The sequence below is a fragment of the Equus caballus genome, chromosome 15, assembly GCF_041296265.1.
Source record: "Equus caballus isolate H_3958 breed thoroughbred chromosome 15, TB-T2T, whole genome shotgun sequence".
NCBI lineage: Eukaryota > Metazoa > Chordata > Mammalia > Perissodactyla > Equidae > Equus > Equus caballus.
This window is the reverse complement of record NC_091698.1, coordinates 87,376,903-87,388,222: the sequence shown is the minus strand read 5'-3', so window position 1 is coordinate 87,388,222 and position 11,320 is coordinate 87,376,903. Positions and strand designations below refer to the sequence as shown.

The window sequence follows — 11,320 nt, the reverse complement described above, 5'->3', positions numbered from 1 at the left end:
CTTCGATGACACATGTCTATTATAATTTCTCAGAACTCAGCCTGTATAAAAGACATATTCATGTTTTCTGCTGTGACACCACTAGGATAATTAAACATGGCACCAATGACCATTTTAGGTGCCCATTATGGATCTCAGTCTAGAGTATTTATAGCCTAGGTGGTAACAGGAGACATTCAATTAAAAAAAAGGCAAATACCTACTAGCTAGCAACTGGAGAGCATACGGTAGGCTTTGCAGGCCCTCTTTTACTGGCACTCTTAAAAGATAACGCAGAAAATTATGAAGCAGGATGCTAAAGAGTCTGGACACTGTCCTGTGAGAGCTAATGAAAGCTGTTAAGCAGGAGAGTGATGATGAGATCTGTGTCATTCCTATCAGTCATTTTTAAACTTTCAGTCAATGAATTCTTTATTCATACAAAGTATTTTCTTAGAAAGTCAAATTTAACCTGGATGAATGTAAAGCAGCTCTGGCACATGTGTATGCACACACATGCATGTGGATACAATCATCCCCTGTACTTTTTTTTTTTTTTTTTGGAGGAAGACTGGCCCTGAGCTAACATCTGTGCCCATCTTCCTCTACTTTATATATGGGATGCCTGCCACGGCATGGCTTGATAAGCGGTGCATAGATCTGCACCTGGGATGCGAACCGGCAAACCCCGGGCCACCAAAGCAGAATGTGCTAACTTAACAGCTATGCCACCAGGCTGGTCCCATCATCCCCTGTACTCTTAAAAGCAGTTTGAAAAACGAGCCTTAGATATCTGGTGCAGAGGACCAATCCTGTGTCCTCAGCATCTTAGTACACACAGACTGGCAAGTAGTAGGTGCTCAATATTTTCCCACTGAATTAAAGTTCTTGTAACTTGAGATAGGTTACAAAATTTCTGAACAATTAGAGGGTTTTTTGTTTTTGCTGAGGAAGATTAGCCCTGAGCTAACATCTGTGCCAATCTTCCTCTATTTTATGTGGATTGCCGGCATAGCATGGCTGACGAGGGGAGCAGGTCTGCACCTGGGATCTGAACCCGAGAGCCGAGGCTGCTGAAGAGGAGTGCACTCAACTTAACCACTAGGCCACAGGGCCAGCCCCAAGAGGGCATTTTTCAAACTCAAGTTTAGGTCAAGAAATTCACCTAACAGATATATTAATTCAAATGATGGACTGGCCATAACTGTCAATAGAGGGAATTTCCCCTTATTAATTTAAAACAACTATACTAGAGGCAAGCCAGTCTGCCATCTAGACAAAGCACACTATAAGAAACTCTAATTTGTTTTCCCCTTACAAAAAAAGTCTTTTAGGAAATTCTTTTTACATTTGTAAATATTAAAGGCACACTGTGCATTACAAAATTTAAAAAGAATTCATAAAATCATTCACAAGAAAATTACAGCCGTGGCTCCTTTGTCATCTGCCTGCCCTTCTTAGAAATGACTCTTTCTACTCTTTTACAGTGCTTTCAAAAAGCACTCAGACGTAATTAATAAATAAGACAACTACTTCTTCCTTTTCAATAGTAGGCTTTGAGAAAACAGTACAAAAATATAAAATACCCTATTTTGTTAAAGTAATGATAGATTTCGAAGCTAAATGCATTTAAAAGTAGAATAGATGCTCTTTGTCCATTTAAATGATTCAGTGCTTGTACTCTTCAAATTAATTTTGGGTTATAGTTATATATAAAACAATTAGTCCATGTTTTTCCATTTGGCCCATGCCTAAACTATAAAAAGAAAATTATAGCTATTTCCTCCAAGCTGCCAAGCTATGATGAATGTGGCAATAACCATACTATTTCCATGCCATGGGAGGTCATGATTATAAGAAGCAGCATTAAGTATTTTATTTATGGCAAAGATATACTATGACCTAACGTCCAAAATATACACAGACACTTATTAACTAAAGGGAAAGACTACATAAATATAATCTTAGACACATAACAACGAACACCACTACCCAAGCAGCTTGCTCTCAAATTTCTAACAATGTGCTGTCATCTGAATGGCCATTTCTCGAATAGACTTCTGTTCTAAGGACAAGGGTAGCCCATATTGACAAAGGGGTTTTGTTAACGGTAAAGCAGTATTATTCAAATGTACTCTTGTAGTTAATACCTGGTTGACGTTACAGCAACTTTTTATGTAGGCCTTTTATTCATTCAAACAACGTGATAAGCTTTGGTTTCTTTATCTGCAAAATGGAGATACCTACCTTCACTGACTTGTTATGAAGATTTCATTATTAATAGACAGTCAATAAATGACAATACTCTAACAAGTTCCTTTGATGGCTCAGCACTTGGACTGGACAGTGAAGGCATTAAGAATACAAAAAGGTCCCTGTCCTCAAGAAGCTCAGTCTTTAGGACCACCTACCACTGAACAATTCTTGATATGGTTCAATCGCTGGGTTTTTTTTTTTTCTGGTATCAAACAGGAAGGGAAAGTTCAAGAGAAAACACTGGCATGTTTTACGGTAAGCTACAGGTTTATTAACATAATATATTCTAACATATATCAAAGTTTCAAGCAGGTCATTTTGAATCTCAAATAAGAAATCACAATATTCAGTATTAATTAAAAACATAAAAAGGGTAAGTGGTTGCCACTCATGGGTCTTAGTCCAAAATGAAAATGCAGAAAACTTTTACTTTGGTGGATCTGTGTTGATGCCATATTTCTCCTTGAGAAGCTTCAACTGTTCTTCCTTCTTCTTTGTGTCCATCTTCTGAAATGCCTGAAAGTGGTAAGCACCAAAGTTAACAGTTACTGATCTGCAGTCAAATGAATTTCACCAACAGCACTACGTAGAACTGAGTACACATCTCCCCTAATGGTACAGTTCTACACTAATTCTTACATGGGATCCCCGAGTGACGAAACCATCGCGATACTTACCCTGTTGGCATTATAGTACAAAACCACGAGGTATCTGTTACACACATTGAATCCTGACAGGTGATCACACGCGTTCTTGGCATCAAAGATGTCTTCATAGACCACATAAGCTGTTCCTCTAGTTTCAGGTGTGTTTCCCCTGAAGAGTTGAATCAGACTTAATTAAAATACACATTTACCTGAAAACTATTAAAGGAAATAAACATTATGGATAGGTATGCTGGATAAGCCTGTAATTCCTTGAATTAGGTAATTTTTGTTTTCATTTTAAGTTAAATGGCTACAGGTTAGACTTACTGTTATATCAAGAATACTAATACAGCTCCTAAAGCAACAGCAGCAAAGACTAGCTTGAACCTTCCGTCTTCATGTTACTGTTCTACTTTCCTACTTCACATACTAAGAACCAATCTTCAGTTTCACACTGAAAAGTACAGTACTTAGGAGTGATGGTTCCTTTTTTTTTTTTTTTGAGGAAGATTAGCCCTGAACTAACATCTGCTGCCAATCCTCCCCTTTTTGCTGAGGAAGACTGGCCCTGAGCTAACATCTGTGCCCATCTTCCTCCACTTTATATGTGGGACACCTACCACAGCATGGCTTGCCAAGTGGTGTCATGTCTGCACCCGGGATCCGAACCAGCGAACCCCGGGCCACCGAAGCAGAACGTGTGCACTTAACCGCTGTGCCACTGGGCCGGCCCCAGGAGTGATGGTTCTTATTAGTTAGCAATGTCTAGAATGGGTTTTTTCTTACTGTGCATTTATGCAACAGAACCAATACTTTATTTACCACACTATAACCTAGAAACTAGGCCCTTGTTTCTAAAAATTTAGATTTTCTTTTTCAACCCTAAAATTCTTAAAGGGCAAGATCTCCATCAATGTAGGAAATAAATGTTTCTAGGCAGTATTTGATAACAGTTTATCAAATACATAGAAATAAAACCTATTTTGTGTCTTTGGGGGGTGGGGTGGGAAGGAAGCCCCTACCAGGAATATGGTGAAATTATAAATAACATATATGTAAGAAAACAGTCAACCATCATCTTTTATGGCCAGGAAAGGATGTCTTCTAATATAAAGAGAGCGTTAATGTAGTTTCATCCACTTTTCTTAGGTTCTTTGCCTTTTTAAAATGCAATATAGTCAGCCCCCTACCTTCATACATTCATTTTTAATACAGTCTGCGCTCTCATGCATTACACAGCTCCATTTGGCTGGGGAAAAGGACTGGGCTTCTGGAGAGACTGTGGTGGAAGTGTACTTGTGGGTGTAGTTATCTGCGAGCCAGAGTAGAATGCTGGAAGGCAGCTGGAAGTGGAAGCTGGACTTTGCTCAGATATGGGGCTGCTTCTTGGGTAGGTGTTTCTTGCCACATGCTCTCCTCACCTCACCAGCTTCCATTAGGGGAGGAGGAAGGGAAGTGTGAGGAGCAACAAACTGCAGGCAGCAGATGGCCATGTGCTTGTGAGGACAATAGGCACAGGACCCACTCAACTTATGCTGTGATATGATAAAGATGGACCCCTTGCCTCCATCTGTGTTCCCGCCACACAGCGCAAGTGTGGCATAAGGCTTAAGACTGTGGGCTGACACTCCGTCTGCCATAGTCCCTGCATAGGGTTAAGGAAAGGTAATAGGCCCATGAGACGGGGAGGCACCTGCCTAGATTTGATCTAGAATGAGCCTGCAGTCTTGGGTCCCAGCCAAGAGCCTGTGCTTCCTATAAAAGAGGAATGGATAGGTATAGGGTGCTGGGCTGGTTGGAGGGTGCCAGTGTCATTGAATGCTCTCACTTTGTCAGGCTGCATGGGCCTGATGAGGCATTTTACATTTTACTCTCTGGGAATAGCACTTAGTATTCCTAAGTATTGTTCTTTCAGACATTTGACTTTTAATCATTTTCAAGAATGCATTAGGTATGAAACTAGGGGACTACCCAAAGGAAAAAACATTGTCCCAAAGATTTCCCCCAAAAGTCTACCTAATTTTCTCTTTGGAATAAAAACAAAAAAAACTTAACAAGATTTTAACTGCCTTAAGGGAAATACAGTCTTATATTTCATTTTACCCCCACAGTGCTATGCATACAGCAAGTGCTAATAAGCATCTGAAGGGTGGAGATCCACTTTCTCCTATCCATTCTCTCACACATTTTTTCTCCAGGAAGCTAACAAAACAAAACAAAAGCATCTCTCTTCCTCTTGCATCTTCTCAGAAAGTAGAACAGGGATGGGCACTAACCCCATTTTAAAGACTCTCCATCTTAAGTGGCCTAGCCCATAATTATCAACCTAATATCTTGAGAACCACATTGTAATTTTAATTTTTCAAAGCATGTACTTGGTACTTACTAAATGTTAGGCACAGAGCCAACATTATTTTCTCCATCGGTGGTTAGATTAGAGTAGGAATAAGAAAACCTAATCATGTTACTTAACCTCTCTGGGCTTCAGTTGCTTCAGGTGTCAAACAGTGACATCAGGCTCTATCACCTGCCCTCCTTTACATGTGGTTTTAAGAATTAAAAGAAGTAACAAGCATGGAAGGGCTTTAAAAAGTTCAAAGCACCGAGTGTCCACTACATGCCAGGTGAGGCGACCAATCATCCCAGTTTGCCCAAGACTGTCCAGGTTTTAGCACTGAAAAGTCCATGACCCCAGACAACTCCTTGGTCCTGGCAAACTGGGAAGGTCAGTCACCCTGGTGCTAGGTGCCACGTATGCTATAAAGCATGATCACACCTATGGAAGAGAAAACACCTCTTTCTCTATCTATAATTTAGACCCAAGTTTCTGCACAACAAACTTTTATGAATTTATTCAACAAATATATATTGTGTTCTTTCTATGTGATAGGCATTGGAAATACAATAGTGAAAAAAGACAAGCATCAGTCTTCCCCTTCAAGGAGCTTTATTCGAGCAGGAGAAAGACATTAAATAATAAATATAAGATAATTATAGTTCATGAGAAATATTATAAAGGAAGTAGAGAGCAGTGACGAAGACTTTTTTTTTTTTACATTTGGGGCTTTAGTTTTACTCTGGCACCCTTAGCGATAGTACAGTCAATTATTTCTGCCACTGTCTTTTTTCTGACACTGTGTTTTTATGATCATTATTAACATCCTCCATACTCTTTTGAGTGACAGAGATTAATGGGAGGACAGGGGGCTACTTGAGATAGGCTGGTGAAGGAAAGCCTCTCTGACACTGAAGCTGAGACCTGAAGAATGAGGAGCCAGATATGAGATGAGCCAGGTGAAAACCATTCCAGACGGAGGAACTGCAAGTGCAAAGGCTCTGAGCTTCCCTACTCTTCTAAAGATGCCACGGTTTTATCACTGTCCTTTTGTCTTGGCTTTCTGAAACATCCTCTAACTTCACTGATGCAGGCATCTCTTAATTGTGAACTATCAATAAATTTTGTAATACTTTGATAAGTTAATCACAACTACACTAGCATTTTCTACATTATTCATTTACTTATACACATTGGGTGCTTAACATGTATCAGGCACACAAAGCAAAAACAATATATGGTACCTGCCCTGGAGAAGCTCACAGGCTGGCAGGAGAGAGAAGTGAGTACACAGATGACAGCAAAACCGTAAGTGAACACCAAGAAGAGATGTTCATAGAAGGTGCTATGAGAGCAAAGAGAAGGGGTGGCTAGCACGCTAGGAAGGAAATACTCAATGACGAAGTGTTTTCACAGGCAGTCTAATTTGATCCTCACAAAAATTCTTTTCGGGAGATTGTGTTTCATAGATAATTGTAGTCCAGAGGGGTTAAACATTTTGCCCAGTTTCACATGTCTGGCAGGTACCCCTTGAGTATTGAGGTCTTATAACCAATCCAGTAAATTTATCATGCTACCTCCATGTTAAAAGCTGAAAGGTGCTGTCCATCTAGATTATTTTACATGTGAGGAAACAGAAAACCAAAAAAGCCAGACAATGTGTCTAGGGTCACATGGCTAGTAATAGGGCCTTAAGAAGATCTTGTCTCCTGATCCCCAAATCAGGGAATCTTCTGTACACCTTCTTGTACGTCTAGAACAGGGTTTCTTAACCTAGAGTCCATGTACCCCCTGTAATCATAGACAAAATGCTGTGTGTATTCTTCTGTGGAAAAGGTCCAAAGCTTTTACCCAATACTGGAAGGACTGAGACTTCCTAAAAAGGACAATGGTCTCTAAGGCTTCATTTTCATTTCCATTAGAGTACCAACGATGATCTATTTCCAGCTCTTGGTTTACTTTCTGGAGGGACAGTGATCATTCACAAGGAGAGTCCTCAAGATCTCACAGAGTTCTAAAAGCCAAGAAGGAGCTCTCAGGTCATAAAAGAAAATTTATTAATAGAGAGATAGTCCAACTAAAAATAAAAACCTTAGAAATCCTCAGATGGACTTTCAGGTAATCAGCCCATTTATACTAGTTAGAGTGATAGCAGCTGTGGTACTGTGTGGCGATTCAATTGAGAATCAGAAGATTTTATCACTAACTAGCTGTGTAAAGCTAGAAACGTACTTTTAATCTCTGGGCTTTGGTAGTCTCACCCGTATAACAGACACAGTATCACCTCCACACAGGGCTGTAGTGTTGGTGATGCAAATAAAAGTACCTATTACAACAAATGGCATTTAGTAGGTGTTCAATAAATATCATTTGAAGGTATGAAACCCAATCTTGACATTAAATTTAAACATGAATTCTTTTTGTAATTATTTCCCCCTACACTTTAAAATCTTCAATAGAAAGCAAGAGTTGAAAAAAGTCATTTTTCTCAGTTGCTTTTATACCCTTTACCTCAGTTTATCCACAAACTCTGGAGTCAGTAAAGGAGACAGTGAAGACTACTGAGAAAATTCAACTTAACACATATAAAAAACATAGTATAGTACTTGACTTTACAAATAGTGGGTATGCAATAAATCTTAGTTCTTTCTCTTCCCATCCATTCCCCTGAAACCACTGACCACTACTTCATGCTCTCTATAATTTCTCAACTACTGCTTTTGGCTCTCCGCGAGCTGGATCACGAGGGCCTCAGTAGGTATTTTTCCCTACAAAAAAAAATCTCATTTCCCTGATTTCAATCTGTTAGTCTCTAGGCTTTTGCTTAGGGCTGCCACCCTGCACAGCCTGTGAAGCCAGACATGGTGGCCCCACTGTCAGCTATAATGCTGAGATTATAGATTACGCAATCATTTTCTTTAAATGACATTTCAAGTCTCAGTAAGACTCACACTCTGATTTGACGAATAGGTCCATATTTTCCAAATATATCATACATTTCTTCAGCTGTGATTTTGTATGGCAAATTTCTTATATACAAAATCCGGTTTACTTCAGGTGGAAGTCGAATCTAAAATGAGACAGATGTATTGTCATTATAATAAGGGGCAGGAGTGCTACAGCTTAAAAAAAAATCTCAATGATACATAAGAAAATAATATATAATAAAAAAAGCCAGGAATAAGAATTATAATCTGATATTACTGAAAATGGCATGCTCTTTGGAAAAGCAACTGAGCACTGGTTTGAGGGAAGACTAGTTGTAGGCACTAAGAAAGGGGCTCCTATACCACCCAGCCTTTCAGTCCTACAGCTCAACAAGGATTTCCAGCCTCATTTAAAAGTCCTTAGTGCCTCAGACTTGTGAGGGGAAAGAACAAAGGGAGCTGTTCCTGTTTGCTAGACAATAAAACTCCCGCTGATGACTCTTCTCTGGTCTTCTCAGGAATGTGTTCCATCAACAATCTCCTCTCTAGAATTTACAGCCTTTCCCTCACCACTGGCTTTCTTCTGCTCCTCAAGTGAGCAGTTGCTTATGTCCTGCCAATCCTTACACACACACAAAAATACTTATTTGGATCCCTCTTAATTCATTCATTCATTCAACAAATATTTACTGAGTGCCTTCTTTATGTATACACCAGGCTAGGTATTAGGATTACACAGTGAAGGAAAAAAAGACAAGGTGTCTGCTTTCCCTGGACTTATTGGCTTCCTACTTATTATCCTATCTTGCTTTTTTTTGTCAGTCAAGCATTGGGGAAGAGGAAGTGTAGATTGACAATGATCAACCTACCACAATCTAGCTTCCACCCCAGCCCCAGCACTCCGCTCAAGTGCTTTTGCTCCCTAAGACCTTTTAATTGCAGTGCTCAATTCTCATCATACTTAACTTCTCCAATGCTTCTGACACTTGACTATTACCTTCTCGACTATTCTTGACACTATTTCCTTGGCTTCCTTCTAACTTTCTGGCTAGTTCTTCTCAGTCATCTTTGCCATTAAAATATGCTCTTCCACATCGTTTTATCTTCAGACTTCTTTTCTTGACTCTCCGTATACTTCCTGTAACTCTGTACTCTTTGGTCTCTTAACCACACACATGGTTTCTACAGTAAGTTGATGATTCTGAAACATGTACTGCTTGTCCAGATTTCACTCCTGTGCTCCTGATTAACATATTCAATTTCATACTGGACATTAATGCGCTTAATAACTATTACACTGGCAACGATTTCAGGCATTAATCTAAGTGTTGTATAAATGAAAGACTAAGACACTTATCCTCTGCCCTCAAACTAGTGGTGGTGACAAATGGCAAGCAAATAAGTACAATAAAGTTTTAGATTTTAAGATTCAAGATTAAGTTCAAGCAGATGATCAACACTGCCAATCTTAATAGACTTCTCTAGTAAATCTGCTTTCTCACCCTGCAAGACACTGTATCACACTTCGTCTTCTCTCCTCAAACCTTACCACCACCACTCCCTCTAACATCCAAGTTGGACTGTATCGTCTTGCCTGCCCATCCTAGGAGATGACCTTCGCTCCTGCTTCTTAGAGAAAATAGATATAACCAAATGTTAAGTGCCTTATATTTGTATCACTAAACCCACCAATCTACATTCAGCCATATCCACCACTTTCCCTCTCATTACTATGCCACCCTTCACCTACTGGAAACTTCACTCCTGAACTTAACCCATCTTTCTCCCATATCATCAGTTTCTCCACTCTACTGGATCATTCCCAATGGCATATGAATACACCAAATCACACATCTTAAAAAAGAAAAAACTCAACTATCATCCAATTTCTCTACTTGCTATTTACATGAAAACCTGTGGAAAGAGCTGTCTCCATTTTCCCAACTTCCACACTCTTTTCATCCCACTGCAACCAAGTTTTCATCCACCGAAATGACCATCATCAAGGTTACCAAAATTCTCCATCTCACCATGGCCAATTATCCGTCTTTATCTTACTATACCTCTCAGCGTCTTACAGTTGACCACTCTTTCTTGACACAATTTCTTTTATGTTTCTATAATTCCCCACTCTAACACTAGAATGTTAAGCAGAAGGATTTTTGCTTTATCCACTGTAGAATCCCCAAAACGTAGACTAGTGTCTGGCGTATAGCAAGTGTTCAATACTATCTCGCAAGTCTGGTACATGGTAGGTGCTCAAAAATATGTTGAACTAAAACATTAATGAAGATCCAAAAAGCTCCATGATCCGAGGAGAATCCCAGGCTCTAGTTGCCTGTGAACTATTATTTACTGGGGACTCATCTGTGCTATTGACTTTGCAGCGAGCAGAAGATCCCGACGCCAGGTCCTAAGTGCGGTCAAGCAACAAAAGCTCAGGCTAACAGTATCACTGACACTAGGCTAGAGACTGAAGGAACTCTCCAAAGGGGCAGGGCGGAAGTGTGGCTCAAGGAGCACATCCATAAGGACGGGCCGGGATGGAATCCCCTGGGATAGGATAGTAGATGCTCGGCGTCCCCGCCCTGGGGGCCGGGGAGGGGCGAGAATGCTCAGATCCACGCCGCTGAGAAAGCCCAGCAGCGAAGTCCTCACCGTCCTCGGCAGAAGCCTCGATACTCACATTCGCCCTCTTGGCCGCTTGCATCGCCATCTTGGCGGGCTGATGAGGTTACCGCAGCAAATACTGGAATTCCTCCCAACACCTCCGGAGCTCGCTCAGCTTCGAGCGCAACAAGGTGTCAGATACGGGACACCAACGTCCAGCCTCCGCCGGAAGCTTTCTAACGCGTCGGAATGTCGCCGTCTCACGCCGAGACGTGCTGACGTATACTTTCCTTCGGAAAGACTCCGGGCACAACGAGCCTGAGGTAAAACGCAGGCCGGAAGGTAGAAAGTCAAGGGTCCCAGACGCTTCCGAGCTCTGGACCGGAAAAGGCGGGGCCTGGCCTTTAGAAGGGGAGGTGTTCCGGCCGGGTGGCCGCGAGCAGAGGAAGCTGGCCGGAGGGGGCGGGGCCTGAGGAGAGCGGGCGCGGCGGAGAAGTGCCCAGGTGAGTTGCGGGAGAGGGCGGGGCCTGGCGTGGGACGTGGGACCGCGGCGACCGCGGCGACCG

At 41.2% G+C, this 11,320-nt stretch overlaps 2 protein-coding genes across 10 annotated transcripts in view; one reads left to right on the top strand and one right to left on the bottom strand.

Annotated features, from left to right (window-relative positions):
• Positions 1-2,483: 2,483 nt before the first annotated feature.
• Positions 2,484-11,174, bottom strand: SF3B6 (splicing factor 3b subunit 6). The gene is made up of 4 exons (XM_001503183.4): positions 10,831-11,174; positions 8,169-8,287; positions 2,913-3,051; positions 2,484-2,751 (listed from the first exon to the last, which is right to left on the bottom strand). The coding sequence occupies exons 1-4, from the start codon at positions 10,858-10,860 to the stop codon at positions 2,662-2,664; spliced, it is 378 nt and encodes a 125-aa protein (XP_001503233.1). The 5' UTR covers positions 10,861-11,174; the 3' UTR covers positions 2,484-2,661.
• FAM228B (family with sequence similarity 228 member B) overlaps positions 11,144-11,320 on the top strand; it is a 94,506-nt gene continuing 94,329 nt past the window's right edge. For 5 of the 9 annotated variants that reach the window (XR_011426549.1, XM_070236589.1, XM_070236588.1 and 2 more), the window contains exon 1: positions 11,158-11,257. The gene's annotated coding sequence lies outside the window, so the exon portion shown is untranslated. Of the gene's footprint in view, positions 11,258-11,320 lie in introns of all 9 variants that reach the window. The other 4 variants (XR_011426550.1, XM_070236590.1, XM_070236592.1 and 1 more) reach the window with 2 other exon arrangements.